The sequence below is a fragment of the Enhydra lutris genome, unplaced genomic scaffold, assembly GCF_002288905.1.
Source record: "Enhydra lutris kenyoni isolate GAN:26980312 unplaced genomic scaffold, ASM228890v2 scaffoldscaffold23, whole genome shotgun sequence".
Lineage (NCBI taxonomy): Eukaryota > Metazoa > Chordata > Mammalia > Carnivora > Mustelidae > Enhydra > Enhydra lutris.
The window spans coordinates 1,590,518-1,609,479 of record NW_019154107.1 but is presented as its reverse complement, the minus strand read 5'-3'; the positions used below and the strand labels follow the sequence as shown (position 1 = coordinate 1,609,479).

General features: G+C 49.5%; 1 protein-coding gene across 2 annotated transcripts in view; it reads left to right on the top strand.

Annotated features, from left to right (window-relative positions):
- Nucleotides 1–16,051, top strand: part of LOC111150333 (SH3 domain containing kinase binding protein 1) — a 335,303-nt gene extending 319,252 nt beyond the window's left edge. For both annotated transcript variants that reach the window (XM_022507777.1, XM_022507776.1), the window contains 5 exons: nucleotides 3,041–3,150; nucleotides 6,566–6,694; nucleotides 10,830–11,101; nucleotides 14,184–14,247; nucleotides 15,276–16,051. In XM_022507777.1, the coding sequence (XP_022363485.1) occupies nucleotides 3,041–3,150; nucleotides 6,566–6,694; nucleotides 10,830–11,101; nucleotides 14,184–14,247; nucleotides 15,276–15,317 (617 nt within the window). In that variant the 3' untranslated portion in view covers nucleotides 15,318–16,051. The remainder of the gene's footprint in view (nucleotides 1–3,040; nucleotides 3,151–6,565; nucleotides 6,695–10,829; nucleotides 11,102–14,183; nucleotides 14,248–15,275) is intronic.
- Nucleotides 16,052–18,962: the final 2,911 nt, after the last annotated feature.

The following is an 18,962-nucleotide window of genomic DNA, read 5'->3' as shown; positions in this document are numbered from 1 at the left end:
CGCAGTCACGAGAGCGCGCTCTGGGCCACCGAAGGTTTCTGCTGCGGGACGACAGAGTGGCCTCCTCCACCATCAGAAAGCTGAAGTGCATCGCAGCTGGGGCTCTGAGGTGCCCTTTGCGGCAGGTGACCTCATACTTGGTGTGGCTCTTTCTTTCTGGAAGTTTCGTGTTGTTGTTTCCAAAAGGTGCTTTGTACAAGCTGGAAGTTCCAGGTAGTTGGATGTGCATGAAGAGGTTAAAAGAGTGGCTCCCCCTGAAGGACTCTAGCCATCCTCTTACTCTTGAGTGACAGGGACGGACGGATGAGGCAGTCTTGTCGGCTGTCTGTCCATCCCTTGAGGAGAAGGGTGGCCAGCCTTCCATGTGTCCGGGTGTTTTCAGCGTGGACCTCAGCCAGTGAGGCGGCAGGGGCCAGCCAAGCGTCCTCTGCAGGCGAGGCCCAGAATGCTGCCTCCCGGCCCACAGCGGCCACCCCGCACCCCATCAGTAGGTGCCCCTGGAAGCGACGCTCCAGGAATCAGAGTTTCTTCCTGGGATGGGTTGTTCACGTGTTGTCTAGTTCGTTTGTTCACCTGTTCCTTCATGCACAGAATAGTGTGCAGGTCTGTCCCAGGAACGTGCTAGACCTTGAGAGCTCAAGGAGGGGTTCCTCTCCTCGGGGCTTCACGGTCTAAGCGCGGAAGGCACACGCCACACCTGAGTCATTCTGAAAGTGCGATTTATTACGGCCACCTTCTCACTCCCGCTGCTGCGTTTCTGACTGGCCCCCAGTCCCCGAGCCCTCGGGTGCCACTTTGATCAGCTGCTCAGGCACCTCTGTTGCCCCGCACACCAGGTCAGCACTACCCAGCGTGGCCTTGGAGGAGCTGTCTGTGGCCAAGCCTTACTCCTGACAGCTCGCCCGGGCAGGCCGTCCCCTCAGAATCCCCTGGTGGCGGTGCCCTCGCAGCCTCGCCTCTCCGCTTGGTCCAGTCCTTGCTTCTCCCTTCCTCCCCCAGCCTCTGCTAGAGCGTTCCTTCTCTACACGGCGGCGTGCTAGTGTCACGGGGGGGGAGACTGAAAAGCTGCCTCGCGCAGGCCGCTCCCCCGGCACATTCCGTCCGTCCCCAGAGAGGGAGCCAGGCCCGAGTCACTTTTTTTTAATTGTCCAGGTGATTTCACCGTGCAGCCACGGTGGAGAACCAGAGTGAATTAGTCTTTAACTGGCCTTTTATCGCTTCACCCTGCTCAGCTTTTGCCTCCAGAGCCTGTTTCAGTTGCCGGGACAGAGTCACGATACAGGCGGGTGCCCTCAGCCCCTGGCCGCACCCAGCCAAGCCCCTGCTCAGCATCTGTTCCTCTCCTCTCCCCCCAGCTCCCCTGGCCTCCTTGTGCCTCCTGTTCTCCACAGCCAGCCCTGACCCCCCACCCACCAGCAGACCTCCCTGACCTGGGCCTTCTTACGCTCTCCCCTTTGGGGAGCCACGTGCAGAACCCGCTAAACTCAGTGTCCGTGGCATGCACGCAAGACTATCTGTGCAGCACTTTCCTATTGACAAAAATCAAAGAGGGAAAGATTTGGAAACTAGGTATCCAACAACGGGGGATTGGTTCAGTAAATCATGAATGGCAGCGCAACAGAAAATTATGCCCCCATCAAAATATTTATGAAGAATTTTTAGAGTCAGGGCTCATGAGATAGGTGAAATAAGCAAAATGCAATATTCCATATAGTGTGTCCCTAGACTATCCACTTTTAGAAAAAGAACGTGGAGGGTAATATACTGAAACACTAATAGTGGTTGTCTTGGCGTGGTAAGTTTATGCTTGACTTTCTTTTGTTACAATTCCATGTTTTTCCTCCAACAGTGGTACATTGAGCGGGTACTACCTTTACAATCAGAGAAAAAGCGATTCACAACTAAGTGGGGAGATATGAATATCAGATGATGACTTGGGGCATCAGATGAAGTATATGATGGGGAATTTTGTCCACCTCTAGACCAGTCACAGGCAAGGAGGAGCAGGATGGCTATCACTGGCTTAGACTAAACATGGTTCTGGAAAGAAAACTGGGACTCCATTAACAAGAGGATGGGAAACAGTTTAGGAAGGCGGTGCCTGGCATGGCTTATGAAACATGATCTACTTGTCAGCCAGAGTTGGCCTTGCCCCCATCACAAGAGCTAACGGGTCTCAGTGTCAGCCCCTTTCTGCCAGCCATTCCTTTGTGCATCCCGAACACACATCCATGCTGACTTGTAAACCCCTGGAACTAGGTAGAAGGAGGTGACCCCTTAACCTAACTATATGTCGAAGAGGATGGATGGGACGGTAAAGGCAGAGGCCTTCCTCCTGGACATGTGCGAGATGTGGCTGTGATCTGGCTGAATGAGTCTATATTCCTCTGAGACCTCTGTCACAGAGACGGAGGCTCCCAGAGGGCAGGGTGCTTTCTGCCATGCTCACTGGTGTAGCCTGGGTACCTGGCCCCGTGTGTAGCCAGAGTAGCTGCTCAGCCATGATGGCGTGAATGAATGAGCGCACTGATGACCGAAGATCACGTCTCCATTGACTAATGCCTCTCGAAGCAGAATGGTGCCGGGCTCCGGGAGTTAGCTGGGGAGGTTGAAGCTTGCTCCCCACCTCCAGGGAGTTTGTTGTCTACGATTAGGGGGATGGCCGGGCTGTGGTTTGCAACGGGAGCAGGAAGCTGCCCTCTCTCCTCTTTCAGAATCAATGATCAGCATTTGTTTGCCCGTGGGTATTGTACCTTGTGATAACTGCTTTTCGTGTTGGGATGACAAGAATGTTTTCTCTAGCAAAATGAACTTGCATTTGTAGAGGAACGGGGATTCCTCCTTTACGCCCTCTTTCTGAAGCTTTTAAAAGACCTACCTCATTCATTGGATGACCAGAGGATGGAAATCGCCTTCATCGATGATGACACAATCCAGATATAAAGGATGAGTATTAAGGAAAAGGTGCTCGTGGCCTGTTCTAAGAACCTTTCCTCACTTCGATTTTTTCTCATAAAACTCTGTTTTGCTTTTGTTTTAGACTTAGAAGGTTTTGACTCTGTGGTATCATCTACTGAGAAACTCAGTCACCCAACCACAAGCAGACCAAAAGCCACGGGGAGGCGGCCTCCATCCCAGTCCCTCACCTCCGTAAGTGTCTCCTCACTCCTCCTACTGCTGGAGAGCAGGTCAGCTTAGAGACGCCAGCCAAGGACTCTGCCGCCAGTGGCTGATACGAGGACGAGCCAGGAGAGGGAGGTCGTGAGATAGACGGCTGACCAAGAGTGATTGGAGAGTCTTCTGGAATCAAGCAGTATTTCTTTCTCTTTGTTCTTTGCACATGTGCCAGTGAGGTGGGCACTGCCTAGTCCCACTTTCCTTCTTTCTCCTTCCAGACTGATCCTTATTTGAACCTGAAATGAAATTGGTAAGAAAAAAAAATGTTGTGTTTTATGGTGGGAGAGGAGAACGAGGTTTGTTTGGTCTATAAACAAAACTTTGCTACAGAATAATCCGCCACTATACAGGTGCTTGACAATGGCCAAGCTTTTTTCTCTCAAAGCCCCATTATTGGCACCCCTCCACAGAACCCCCCGCACACTTTTAGGAGATTGTACACATATGAGGTACCTTGTCGTGTAGGTGAAACCAGTCAGAGTGCTCCAGATAACCATAGAAGGTTTTTGTTTGGGTCATTTTGAATAACTTCTTTCCTCACTGGAAACCTGTAACATATTTGTTGTACCAAATTTCAACAGTGAAACGCAAGAAGATGAAAGTAAGTTACCTGTAATCCTGCTTTCCAGAGCTAAGAACTGTTAACCACTTGCTGTGTATCTGTATTTTATTTAAAATTCTATTTGTATGTATATAACATTATTTCTTCCAAATGGGTTACATAGTACATGCTCCCCCCCCATATTGTGCACTTTCTCCCCAATCATTGCCCATTTTCCATGATGTCACATTTCATGGCTGCCTAGTGTTCCAGCCTGTGGATATATGAGAGTTTATCTGGTCAGTGCACTACTGCTTCCACTTCTTCATTATAAACAATGAAGTGAATGTCATTGAAAAAAAACTTGATGCATCCACGAGCGATCTCTCTCTCTCTCTCTCTCTCTCCCTCCCTCTCTCATATCACATTGTCTTGTCCTTGCTGGGAATGCAGGTCTAAGGTCTTATGATCTTCATTCACCCAGATACACTAAGGACTTAACCTTTTGCAGGTTTTCCAGAACACTTCCTCCTTTCGCCGAGTCACTGATCCCACCGCAGAGGGCGCATTTAGAAGAAAGAGAATGCCACTTCCTTCGAACCTCTTCTCTCCTATCTGTTGAGTTTGGGGGTGGGGTTTGAATCATGCTGTTTTCCTTCTTGGTAGGAAACTACCCTAACCATGTGTTGATACCTTTCTGGAAGAAAGGCTTGACAAACTGGCTTATTTTGTTACTCTTCGTATAGGGTCCTGTGTCACTACCACCTTTCCTCTCCCTGCACCCTCCCCAACATGCCTCACACACACACAACCTGTTTAATTGCCTCTTAGTCTCTCTAAGTGTTTGATCCTATCTCCCACATCTTCTCTATAAATCCTTCCGTTTTGTTTTTTCCTCCAAATTCTTCCCAACTTTGAAAGGTCTAGAGGGCCTTGAGGCATCTGGAATTAAATACAGAGGAAGTCAGTTTACCATCCGCCACCCCATCCTTGGTTCATACATCCCATGCCTGGGGGTTCGTGTATATCTGGGGGCCCGGGTAAAAGCACCTCATCTTCACTCGCTTTTAACCTGTACCTTTTTTCACTCACTTTTTCAACAAATATTTATAGGCTTTTATGATGTGTGGACTCAGCTCTGAGCCAGGTACAAAGGCTATGACTGGGAGTGAGACATACAAGGTCCCTGCCCTTAGGAAGCTTATGGTGCCATGACTCAAATTTTGGCATTCTGTGTGCAACAATTTCATGTGTAGACTTAAAATAACAGGATACATTTGTGCTTTAAAGAAGTATAATTACTCCCTTCCCTTTATCCCCATCCATCCCCATGTGGATGGACATTTCAAATTCGTATTGGCTCTTCTTCTACTTAGCACCCATAGGTTTTTCATAGCAAAATGGGATCCTGGATATGGACATGTTCCTACCAGGCCATTGGAAGGAATGACTGCGGAGATACACCGGTCAGAATTAGCCAGCCTGGGACCTCTCGCCCTAGTCTGAGCTTCTTTACATTTATTGAATTCAAAGAGGCGATTTGATTGGGGGCTCATGAACTGTAGGTTACACAGAAGGAAACTGGCTTTTTTAATAAAATCTCCAAGTGAAGGGGTACATGCACTGCAATGTGGTTAAGCAGTTAAGCTTAGAGTAATAAGAAAGCTTAGTTGGGGGTATTATTCTAGGTAATTGGATTTTCAGATAAAACAAAGATAAACAAATAAGACCTTTTAATTCTAAGACTTTGCTTACAAATCCCTAGATATATTAGTTGCCTGCCTTAGAAAGTAGGATAAACAGAAGAAAATAAACATGGGGTGATGTGGGCATGATTTTTCTGTAATGACACCAGTGATGATTCTAGATAGGATGATTTTCCCACCACCAGGGTAGACGGCACAGACATGAAGCTAAATGCAAGCTCACCCAAAGATATTTCTGGACGATTCTTCATTTTTAAAAAATCCCTTGCCTCAGAAACTCTTCATTTTCATTTGCTTTTTGCTAAAATAGCGAAATTCTAGCACAATAATCATTTACTTCCAAGTGAACTCCACTGACTGGTTCACATTCATCCAGCTTTTTTGATCTTCACAGTGAGGCAGGAAGGGTAGGAGTATTTTCCCCATATTCCACCAAAAGATGCTGCCATTCTGTGCCCATGAGGGTGGAGATTTAGCCATAAGTCCCCCAGTTAGAGGTGAGCCGGCCATCGGGCAGGCAGGGCTGTGCCCTGGAGTGCGGAAATGCTACTCCCTGGCCCGCAGGCCTGTGACCTCGTGCCCCCTGGAACGGTTCCTCTCCGACAAGTTCTTGCAAGCACTTTGCTCTGCCTCAGATTTCGTGGTCCTGGAAAAGGATCCAGAAGGAATGGAGGAGAGACAGGTCAGAGGTAGCCTCCTCTTGCCCTGCGTGTCCCTCCCCACTGGACTGTCAGCCTTGTGAGAGCTGGGACCGTGTCCGGCATGTCACCTAAGTTTAGCACCGCTCAGCGCTTAGCACACAGTAGCAAGTGTTCACAGAAAGAAAGGAGGCTCCGAAGGATGGAGGGAGCAGGAAAGGCTGGGTGACGCAGGCCCGGACAGCTGAAATGCCCGACAGACATCGGTGCCAAGATCCCATGGAAAGATCCCTGCTGGAGGAAATCTCGCTTCTTAGTCCCAGTTCTGCCACTATCTCTAGCGCACAGATAATAGCACCCTTTCTGCCTCTCGAGGTTATAATAAGGAGACAAACAAAATAGAAGTGGCGAGTGCTTTGAAAAGCATACAGCATTATGTTAACAAAAGCTCTGTCAGCTAAGGTGTAATTCTGACAAAAGCATTTTCTTTTGGCTTTATCCAGTCTTCCCTTTCAAGCCCTGATATCTTTGACTCCCCAAGTCCCGAAGAAGATAAAGAGGAACACGTTTCGCTTGCACACAGAGGAGTGGAAGCATCAAAGAAAACTTCAAAGACTGTTACCATATCCCAAGTGAGTGACCAGCCAAGGCAAGGGTGTCCAGACAGCACGGACCCCAGCCTTTTCGGGTGTGCTCTGATGACGAGTTACAAACCTGCCAAGGATCAATAGATAGCTTAGTCCGTTCGGGCTGCTCTAACAGAGTCGTAGATGGGGCAGCTTAGAGACAACAGAAATTTCTTTCTCACGTTTCTGGAGGCTGGAAGTCCCAGATGAGAGTGCCAGTGTGGTAGGTTCTGGTGAGGACTCTCTTCAGGGTCGCAGACCACCAACTTCTCATTGTGTCTTCACGTGGTAGAAAGAGGGAGAGGGAGCTAAGTGAGGTCTCTTTTCTAAGGGCACTAATTCCGTTCGTGAGGGCTGCACCCTTATGACCTAATCACCTCCCAAAGGCCCCACCTCCTAATACCATCACAACGGGGGGTTAGGGTTTCCACGTATGAATTGAGGGGGCGCAAACAGTCCAGTGCAACAGACAATGCAAGTTTTTGTCACTCTTCTGTAACAGTTATTACTTTAGTCCTCAAAATCCCAGAGGCACGTTACAAAGTCCCTGAAGCTGGGCAGAATCTCTGAGATACAAGTTGAGTGGTTGATTTTCCATGTTTTCTCTTGTGGTTTGATCTCTTCATACCAGCAGCCACACATAAACATACACTGTCACATGTCACTACTGCCGCCACCGCCACCACAGCCCAAGCAGAAGGGCTTAGAGGTGTAGAGAAAGAGTGCACTATGTACATTAAGTGCTGTGTACTCTGCCCGCACATCTTGGCTTTTGTGTTCAAAATTGATGATGTCACAGAGTATGTTTGGCAGCAGCACACGACTCTGACTAACTAAAGAGGGTCCCTCAAAGAAAAGCAGCTTTGGATTCATTTATTATGATCAGTTTAGAGTCTAAAAATATTTTCATTTCGTTGTGTGCCCCGGGAATGGTATAGCTATTTTAAATTACCGGCTTGTGAGAAACAAAGAAGGCAGTGGGTAGCACCTGCCCGGGACTTCTGGAAGATACCTGGTATTCGTCCTGTTCATCCTCGGAATGCATTTTCTGGTGCTAAGAGAACCCAGTCAGTTGGAATTATTTTCTATACACATTAGCAACTGCTTTCTGCCCAACAGCAGAAAATTGCAGTCCTTTTTTAAAGACACTTGAACCAGGAATTAACACAAAGAAATTACAGGGTATGTAAGGATTTTCCTTCTCGCACATTTAAGAAATTACACGTCTGAATTTTCTTAAAAACCCGGTCTGGTACACCAAACTGTGATCCTGGAAAACACATCAGTGGTAGTTATTCATAAAATTGAAGCATTTTTCCTTCACAAAAGGGTTCCATTTGCAGAAATTGGAATTAGCGCCGCTCTTTCTGATGATGGGAGGGTATACCTAGAGTTGCGGTCTCTCTGCCGGCCCCGGGGTGTCTCTGTAGTGACATCTACTGGTGGGCAGTGGCTTTGCAGGTTTCGGATTCTCCGTTCCGTTCCAGGAGCCCGGTTTCCTTCCCGGGAGTTGGCATGTTGTTTATCGCTTACTATAAATTCCACCTGAACGAATTTGGGCAGGGTGTATAGTGGCCAATACTGTGTGAGGACTTGCAGAAGTCCTTGTCAGCTGCAGTGGGCTGGGACAGAGAGTGAGGTAGGAAATGCTGCAAGACGCATTGATGGAAGAGTTGCCTGCAAGTCAGTCCGTGAGGACATTGGTAGGTTGGAAGAGGCACGGGGGGAGATGAAGAGCACGAAGTGGGGAAAAGTGTGAACCCCAGAATAGGAAAGAAACAAAGAAAAGAACGACAGGAGAGCATGAATCGTCATGCTCAAGGCAGCCTCCGTCGTGGTACGGGGCTCCAGCGTCCAGTCGGCAGGGGAGGGCATTGAAGCCCAGTCCTGCCAGTTATTAGCCGTGGACTTGGGGAATTTCTCCACCACGTCCCTAAACCTCGGTTTCCTGCTCTCAAAAGTGTATGCCAGCCGAGCCCTGTTTCAGTCATTTAGCTGATGTCCGGCACGTGACCAGCGCTCCATAAATGTCAGTCCCTCTTCCCTCTTACTACAACTCCTACAGCAATAAGCACGGGATGGCGGATCGCTGTCCCTGGCAGTAGAAAGCGCTTTTCCTCAATGGTAACTTGGCAGAGAAAAGGCGGGCGGAGAGGCTGGGAATGATGGCCCATCTGCTTCTGGCTCACTCTGCCCAGTCTCTCCCTCTAGCACAGCCGGAATCCTCACTCTCCCTCCGCACCATGCCAGCCAGCCCCTTCTTGGCTCTTGCCCTGGGCACCTGCTGCTGGACGAGTCCCAGCTGTGTTGGCAAGCTTCACCACCAGCCTCAACTTCCCCATCACTCAGCCCCTCGCCTCCCAGCATCCCGTGCTGCTTGCCCTCCCACTCCCCTGCCCTAGGTCTCAGGATCTCACCTTCCTTTGCTGCTGCCTCCTCCCTTGGGCTGCCCCATGCCCCTCTTCCCTCCTGCCTGTGACTGTCCTACTTCCTGTGCCCTCTCAGCCTCCTCCTGGGGCAAGACACTTCTCCATCAGGCCTCCCCGACCTGTCTCCTCTGTCTCCAGCTTGGCCCTCCCTTGGTCTTTTCCATGAGGATATCGTCCAGCTCAGCGTCTCCCACATCTTTGAAAGCAAACAGAACCCTTGCATGATTCCGTCTCCTCCTGAGGCTTCTCCGTGAACGCTTTCTCTTTCTCCCATCCTCCGTCTTCAGCCAGCTTTCTGGAAAGAGAGTTCTAAATTTGCAGGCCACGCCTCTCTGCCTCTTCGGGTGCTGACCTGCCGTGATTAGGCCTCAGTCTCCCTTGTGGCACCAAAGGCCCCCCAAGCCCTGTTTTCCTCTCAGCGCCCTTGACCCGCTTATCCAACCCTTTTTTTTCTTCCGAAAATCTCTCAGGGGACTTCCGTAAGCCCCGCCCCTCTTCTGGTCAGTGCTCTTTGTCCCTGTCCCCGACGTCTCTCCCTACCTCTTCAATTCACCAAGTCCGCAGGTCGCGTCGCTGGGCCTCTTCTCCCCCCGTCCTGTGTTATTCACCCCGTGGTGTCGCTTCCTCAGGCGATCTCTCTGGCCCAGCTCACTTGTTCACTCCTTGGCTCTGCCCCCTGGACGTGTCCCCTTGGCTATCCCTCAGGCTCCTGAAACTCGGAATGTCCAAAGTGAAATTGTCTTCTGGGCCTTCAGGCTGTTTCTCCTGCCGAGAAAGGTACAACCTCCCAGTCTGCTTCCTCCATCCCCGCCCCCGGCCCTGCAGCCTGTCCGGACCCATGTCCCCCTCTGCCGGGGGTCTGCTCCCCGAGGCCAGGCACTGTGTCTCTCGGTGGGAGGAGCCTGCCTTCGCCGCAGCTCTCAGAGCTGTCTTTGCTCTCTGCCCTTGGCCGCTGTCTGTCAGACGCCCACCATTCCTGGCTTTCCTTGGATGAGAATCTCCCAGGAATTCCCTCGGCCTCCAGGCGTGCCCACCTTTAGGCCCTTCTGTAGCCGGAGTCATTGTGAGCTTTGTGCAGGATGTTTTTACCCCTTTGCATGGCCCGCTCTACCTCCCCAGCCTGCACCCCGTCTCCCGTGCCGCCCCAGCTGCCAGGCGACCGCGTGCCGTAAATGTGCCTCATTCCCTCCCTCCTAGAACCGTCCTCTCCAATCGCCCTTCCTCTTCTGGCCGCCTCCCAGTCCTCCTCCTCCAGGATGGGGCTCTCAGCAGCTCCCCAGCGCCTTCCCTCTGGCTAGTTGGTCTGTTGTGTGTGCTTCATGTCTCCGCGCTGACCTCCCCGTGTGCAGACCGCCCCCCGCGTCTGCAGTGTGTCGGCTGGTCTGTCTGCTCCTCACTGTGTTCTGAGCTCTCGGGAGCTAGGAAGATGTTTTGCTCACTTCAGAGTTTGCAGAGCCTAGCAAGCAGGTGGGCCTCCAGACTTGCACGTTAAACCAGTTAGGAACTACCAGGTGGGTGGTCGAATTTAAAACACGTAGGGGGAGGCTCTTGAAGGGGGATGCCTGTGCCAAGTAGGCCCTCGGGGGCCTGTGGGTGAAGGGGTGAGTGACGAGTGTGTTTCAGGAGACGGGCGCGGGGATATAGACGGGGACTTAACCGAACACGGAACACGGATCCCCGGCCTGAATCCTCTCCGCCTTCCCTCATCGCAGGTGTCCGACAACAAAGCGTCCCTGCCGCCCAAGCCAGGGAGCATGGCTGCAGGTGGCGGTGGTGGGCCAGCCCCTCTGTCCTCGGCGACATCTGCCCCCCTGTCGTCCTCTTTGGGAACAGCTGGACACAGAGCCAACTCCCCGTCTCTGTTTGGCTCGGAAGGAAAACCAAAGATGGAGCCCGCAGCCGGCAGTCAAGCGGCCGTGGAGGAGCTAAGGACGCAGGTCCGCGAGCTGAGGAGCATCATCGAGACCATGAAGGACCAGCAGAAGTGAGTGCCTGGGGCCCCTTCTTCATCCACCTCCCAAGTTGCTGCCCGCTGGGCCGGGGCCGCATTCCGCAAGCCTGGGTGTCCCACCCGCGCGAGTGGGCGGCCTGCTCCCCCAGGGTGGTGGCAGCAGGGGTGAGGTGGGTTTGAACCCGAGGGGCTTCATGTCCTTCAGCTCCTTGTGTGACCGGATCTGCAGCACGCAGGGAGGTCACGGGCTGGCTGTGGGGCGGACAGCAGAGTCACTTACCAGGACTAATGCACCCAGCAGGCTGCTAAAAAGAACGATCTTTAAATTCCCATAAAATACAGTATGCGCTTCTACCACTTCCTGATTAGCCCAACAGCCCGCGTTCCCTCCAGCAGCAGCAAAATTGCCATTTCTTCAGCTCGCTGTCTGACGAAGTGATTGGCTTGCATTTAGGGGCTGGAATGGGTGTGAGAGATGCGGGGATTCTTTAAACCCAAGACTTTACTCTCAGCAAGATGTTCTCCCCATGAGACTTGGGGCTCTCTCCATGCGTGTCTACAGATACTCTCTGCACCGCTGGTCCTCGGGGAGCACTCTGACGATGAGAAAGACCTGAAGGCAAAAATAAATAGCACACGTAACTGTTACCCAGGATACCGCATGTGGTTACAAAAACAGTAAAAGGGTTAGAAGTCGGGCAGTTCTTATCTGAGTAAACTGAGGCTCAGAGTTTAGGGATCAGTTAGCTCTTTCTTAGAGGAGTTAGATGGGGAGGCATCTATGCAGGTGTTTCCTGAACAGAATTTTGAAAAACGATCTAGGGTTGCCAAGAGCAGAGCCATGCAGCGAACGGAACGGGCCAGGTAGGGGCTCAGGCACACAGAGCAGCCCCAGCTCCTGGCCTCCTGGAGGGGGAGGTCCCCGGGCAGTGGCGGGCTATGGACACCTGCCGCCCTGCATGGAGCTAGAGGCCCTGATGTGTCTTGTGGCCAGATACTTTGGGGAGTATTGGGTTAAACATAATTGATTTCTTCTCCAAAAGGACAGCTCTGAGCCTTCGCTGCACACCAGAAAGGTGGAGAGGATAATGTACGCTATTTTTCTGGAACATTCCTTTTTCTGTAGAGCACCCTAGGACAAGGGTTATAAGGAACTCACTTGGAGCACTGTGGCTCTGTTTGGGTTCTGCTCCGCTCCAGCTGGGAGGGGCCGAATGAAATTGGGGCCCCCTGGCCTTACCCCCCCAACCCGGAAGGTGCCCATTGAATATGCAGAATCAGCTGGATGGAGCTAGAAAGGCTCTCTCACGGTCAGCCAGGCCGCCTCTCACTCCTGAAAGTCCCCAGCTCTTCTCTCAATCTGCGGGTTACAGGCTTGGGGAACCACGGGCCCCAGCCGTGTCCAGGTGGTGTGTGTCTCCTGCCTAGACAGTGACCCCATGGCCCCAGGACATCCCAGAGCACTGGTTCTCAGCCTTCTGAAGAGGACCATCGTTGGGGTCAGTCCGGCCCAGATCCAGGGCTTTAGCCCTTTCAGTCCTCTGAGAGGGACCAGCCACATCAGAAATGGCCTGTGTCTGCCTTAGAATGAAGACCCGCCATTGCTTTGAGGCCGTTCTGCCCCACGTTCCTCCCCACTGGGAAGCCCAGGCATATTTGCCCATGACCGTCCCTCCCCAGCCCATGTCTTCTTGAATCGACATGTCAGAGAATCCCCTCCCCCATGCCTGCCTCTCACAGTCGTCCTGCCCAGGGCCACTGGGTCCCTAAAACCTCCGGCCCTGGGTCCCTAAAACCTCCGGCCCTGGGTCCCTAAAACCTCCGGCCCTAGCTCCCTAGCTCTAAGTGTCCCTTCCCTCTCAGCCTTCAGCGCAAGTCCCTACTGACCCCCCTCCTCCCCACATGTGCTGCTCCTCACCTCCCTGCTCCCGCCTTGGCTCTTCTCCAGCAATCCCCCCGTGTTCCTTCCTCCTCTCGGGCTCAGGCCCTCTTTGACCAGTTCAAGACTTCGTGACATTCTTTGCATTGGCTTCCCCAGCTAACTCCTCCGACCTGCCATAATCTTCCTGGAATCACGCCATCTGTTTCGGATCTCAGCTACCTCTCTCCTGAGCTCTAAGTAGTGCCCGCTGACATAGAGGTGCATGGCGTGGGCTGGAGTAAATACGGTAACGAGTAACAACCCATTAGCATCCTAGAACCCGGTGCATCATCGGCAGCAGGGCCCGGACACTGAGCCACATATAGGGACCGTCATGGGGCTCATCTGAAAGGAGCAAATGCAATATAACTTATACCTTAGTTAGTATACTCTCTCTGCAGTCCTTGTTTTTTTGATTTTCCAACCTAGTTATTAAAAATGTGCACATAAAATGGAGCATCTGCTACCCTAAAATGCGATACTGTTCTCTGGCCGGAGTGGCGACAGTTGCAGTTTCCTGAGTAGAGTGCTGAGTCTGCAAGATGATTAACTTCGTTCTGCTTCATTATTTAATGTTGTAAAGGGCATTAAACTGTGTACCCTAACGCATGTCTGCTTTCTCTGTGATGTCGTTACCATATGGTTAGTTGAGCTATTTTCACTCCGAGATTTCAGGTGTTACTCTTTGTAAGATTTTGTGAGAATCCATGAAAACTTACCAGTAACCTTTTATTAATTTAAGACTCTGTGAAAGTAAGACATACTTGGGCTGCAGTGAAAATTATTATGTAAATACATCTAAAGACCAGTGATTCTATAACAAAGGGCCAGCGAGAGGGAGGGTAGCAGAACCGGAGCCCGGATCCTCAAGTCTAGCCGTTGGACAAGTCAGGCCACCTCTCTGGCCTCACCTTCCCCATCTTCTCCCTTCAGGAGAAGCTTAGACGAATGGATCTCAAAGATCATTCCAGACGTCCTGTTTGATGGCCACATATTTGGGGAGCCCAGAAATAATAGCGAGCCTTTCTGTCTGCAGTAAATGCCAAGCAGTAACAATGCAAAGAAAGAACACAATGTTGTGTCCATGTGTTCGCTGTAAAATGCTCAGATGGATTTGGTGGTGGTAAGAGACTTCTTAGCTCTTACTGCCAAAGTCCGGGCTTGTGTTTAATTTCATGGCCATTTGCTTTTCAGACGAGAGATTAAGCAGTTACTGTCAGAGCTGGATGAAGAGAAGAAAATCCGTCTTCGGTTGCAGGTGGGTACCTTGGGGTCTGGCTGCCTCGAGAGAGGGCCGGTCAGGGGTGGTGGCTGCCTCAGGACTTCATTTTGAAAGTAGACGACTGTCCCTTCTCTGTAGATTCCGATGCACTTCCTGTGGCCATTTTCTTAGAACGTGTAGGCTCACTTTAATCCTCGCCTGCGATCCAGGAAGTCTTGGGGGAAGGGAGGCATGAATCCATGTGCGCCCAGTAGGGTTTGTCATTTGGAATTTATCTGAAATGTCTCCTCTGTGGAAAGTTCCCTCCAATTTCCAAAGGTCACATTACAGTAACTGCCAGAGGGCGTGGTGCTGGGGGGGGCCCCATTGCCAGCTGGCTTCTGTCATTGGAACTCCAAGATCCACAGCTGTCCACAGTCGGCACTCGCTTTTCTGTACTTCTCACCAAGAGCCACGTCGGTCCTGCCAGGGCATCAGAGCCCCATCTCCCGCCATCCCCTAAGCCAACTCAGCCCTTACCAAATGAGAATGTGCAGAGAGTTGCATGCCCACAGAGAATATGCGGGGGTTGCAAAAGGCCAAAGGCAGACTTCGAGCTTTCGTCCAGCTGGTGTCCCTGGTGCTGCTTGGGACCCATGCTGCTTAGAGAAAGGATAGGTAACTGCTTCTCCTCACTTGGGGGTTGCCGATAGACACCCCCTTGGGCCCCACCAGAGCTGCCTTCCAACACCGCTAGGTGGCCCAGCACATCGGGACAGCCCGCTCTGCCTTCTGGCCTGGACCCTGGAATTCTTGCTGCTTCTGACAAATTTTGGTTACCGGGAGCCTGAAAAGGCACACACCCACCACTTCCTAGCGCCTCACATCAGCGCGCCCGTTCTTTAAGTTTCCGTCACTTCTGGCCTCGTTGTCCTCTCGTCCTTCAGATGTCACATCACCCATTCCACCTTGAAACGTGTGAAGTTGATTCTTTTCTTTCATTCGACCAGGTTGATTATCTTTCAGCTTCTCTCAATCCAGCGAATTCATTATGCTTTTGTCCGGCTCTTGTTTTTCCTTTATAGATGGAAGTTAATGACATAAAGAAAACTCTTCAATCAAAATGAATACTTGATAAATGAAATGTCACATTATTCATCCTGAGTCCAAGACTCAAATTTTCCGCCCCAGCCAAAATAACCTTGTGCCAAAAGATTAAAGGTTTGCCTCCATGTGTCCCTGTTTGAAAGGTTAGCACAGAAAGTCTTGATAGCACAACACAAATCCCATCTAAGAGGAGACTCCTCCCCATGGAGTAATCCTGGGCATGGCACTGGCTGTGACTTAGAGCAAATTGTGCTAAAGGCTTTTTTACTATGAGATCTCATGCGAAATGAAAACTCAGGCAGTTTAGTCCATAGTGGTACTATTTTGATGATATTTTCCATTAATAAAATGTAATTTCAGATTATTCGTTTACAAGCTTTATAATTTTATGATTTTTTTAATCGTGTTTTGTCACAGATTCTCCCAGTGTCTGTATCACACATAGTCCAGAGCGAGTGTCCCATCCTTTTGCTTCAGGCAGGAAGCTGCCTCGCTTTGTGTGCCCTCTAGGATTCTATTACATATGCAATTGTAGATCCGACCCGTCCCTTCCCCTGCCAGCCAAGCCCGCCACCCTGAGATAAATTTTAGCTTATATATGATGGTATATTTACAAAAAAGAGAAAGAGAAAACCTGGTATTTGCAATGATCTGTGCCTTCTTTTTACCACCCGCTTGATTGGAGCTTTTGTGATGCAGCTACCATGATTCAAAAAAAGACAAAACAAAACAAAAAAAACCAAAAAAAAAAAAACCCAAAAACCAAAAAAAAACAAAAAAACAAAAAAATAAAAGAAAAAAAAACTTTTTTTTTTTAAGCCACTTCTCAAAGTCCACTAGAGGCTACTGTCTTCAAAGCTTCTCTCACCTAGCCAAAGGTCCCAAGAGGAGACAGCTGTGAAGTTGGGCGCGCTCTGTGGTACCCGCTGTGACGTTTAACTTCTCCTAGTTGTAGGTTGTTCATGGAACTAGAAATGTCACCCCTGCTTGATTTTTCATCAGCCAAGTTAAACCCCTGCTTCCTGTCTTTTGCACCTTTTGCGTGAACAGAATATGCATTATGAAAGCAAAAATAAATAAACGTAAAATGCAATGAAAACAAGGGGGGGAAGTTGTGTTATTTCCTGCACTGGGTTATCCATGTGTGCTCTTGTTTAAACTGTACTCACATAATGTCATTTGCCTTGTTCTCTTGTAACCCCTTCCTCAGGTCCAAGAGAATGGTGGGGAGGGGAGCTCTTGTTGAAGTGTAGCCATTGGCTTTTTCCTGCATTAATGGAATTGCTTTTTCCGTCCCAAGGAAACTGGTGTTTGCCTGTCTGCTCTATCTCTGTAGCAAATGAACACCTCAGGCTTAGCCTATGTAACTGTTTCCTCATCCTTAGCTGAAAACAAGGGGGCATACTGTATTGCAAGATTGTTGGGGGATTGGGGGGTGGGGGTGGTCCCATCAGGGCCCCGATGATGTTTTATGTGTTTCTCAAAAGCTGCTTTGTCTATTTCCTGAGTTTTAGAGTGAAAGTACTAAATATTAATGGATTTGCACAACCACAAAGAATGAGAATTGATAACACGGAAGAAGTAATGCAAAAAAAGAAATCAACACATGGTATCGATTATCCCAAGTATTACAGATAAATGTCTCCTTCTTCATCTCTCCCTTCCCCACCTTCCTCTTGCCTACATGCTCATCCTTGTTGCTGGAGGCTACTTCTCTCGAGTACTGTACTCACCGAGTCTGGTCCCCCTGGTCTTCCAGGATGGTGGGCACGATTAAGGGGAAGGGAGTATGTAAAGAAAGAAACCTCCCATCCTGCATTCCCATGTCTGGACATGTTGCCTTTGCAGCAGCCTTGCTCGCAGTGTGCTTGGGGCCGGGAGCACCAAGTTTCCAAGGGCAGCATAAAACATTCCTGAACCCCTTCGCTCTTCTAAGCATTTCTACGTTAAACTTAAAGCCTTGAGAGATTTCCCACTGCCTAGTATAAGAATAAGGATTGAATTCTTTGACATTTGGATTTCTTATTTACTCATCGTGAAAATCCCTAATGATATAGTTTTATACGATGTGTATACGAAGTAGGATTGTTAATAATTCAGTTGAGAGGTTGAGTGCCCTGGTGGGGCACTGGCAACCTAGAATGTCGAGGGCTGTCCTCTTCCCCTCATTGAAGCCACAGGCTTTCTTTGTATAAAGAGAGGGAGAAGTGATTCTAGAAGGAGGAGTTGGCATATCTAGCTTCATTCCTGCCCCTTGGGCTAACCAGCAAGAGGATTCTACATTATGGACCTGACGAGCCACTGCCCGAACAGCCACCATCTTTACTCTTTACAAAATGGACCCGTCAAGAATATTGAAAAGTGTGGAAGGATCACTTTTGAAAAAAATTCTTTTGCATTCAGCATGGACTCGACCAGCATCTATGGAGATTATTTTTTTGCTTCATTTTCTAAAATTGTATTTAGAAAAGTCTTAAGTATTGTGCTTTGTAAAGAAGATGATTAAAATGAAATTTTGTGAAAATATTTTTGTTCAAAGTTGTCATGGTCCAAGAGCAATGATTTCTTGGAATTCAAACCATTTTTTCTCCATTTTACACAACTTGATTACTCTTACAGAAATGTCTTTGGAAGACATGGAAGATAGTACCCCTCACCCCACTTATCTTTGCCAAGTGAACAGAAACAACCCATTAAAATCTGTGGCTTTGAGTTCCATTTTTACATTGTTCGATTTAACATTCATATTTTGGCAGAAAATTCTAATTAGGCCTATGTTGTTTTTTAGTGTAAAAATCATTAAATTATCATTATTTGAATAATTGTGTAAAGCCACTTTTATTCATCCACAGCCCTCTAGACAGCATACTCAAGTACATGATTTGTTTTCTCCTATAAGGATAGCCTGTATCTATCATCACACGTGTGCCTTTGGCTACTAATGGCAGAGTTTTATTTCCTTTCATAACCAGCTCCTTGATGGAAAAACCACAGGGTGTGTAATTTATTGCTCACAGTTGCCACAGTCTCTATTAAGAATAATCCCCAGGCCCCACAAAGGCCTTTGTATCTTAACCTGAGGTCACCAGGGTCTCTTTTCCGTATTAGATTAGGTTTTCGTTCTTTAGCTATTTTCACACAAATTAATGTCAAGATGTTGAGGCCCCAAGAGGGGTTGGTGAAAAGCTTTTCTTTTTGGTTTAATACAAATGAGAAGTGCAACAAAGCCACGCGTGCGTGGGTGCTAGGTGTTCAACACGGCTGATGACGGCATCCAACAGAGCGAAGTCTCGGTGCCTACAACCCAGGCCTGGGGAAGAGGATGCCGTTCCCAAAATTCGGTCTAATGAGGGAACACAGTGGCCAAGGTAGAGAAACTCTTTCCTGGCTGGAAATAAATGTTTGTCAGTAGCGTAAGGAGGGAGAGCGGGTCATGTCTCTTAAGGTGATGAGCAGTTGCTGTCGTTCCTAGTTCTGTTCCTCGGGTCACTGAGGCTTGATTCCCAACACATGGAGCAGAAGGCAGCCCCTGAAGCCAACGAGAACCCGTGAAGTAGCTGCAGGTCCCAGGGAGGTGGTTTATTTCATGTTGTTTTTAATCATTCCCACATTGGAGTGGCTGTCGGGGGGGGGACAGCCTTTCCTATATATGACATTGTGTGGTC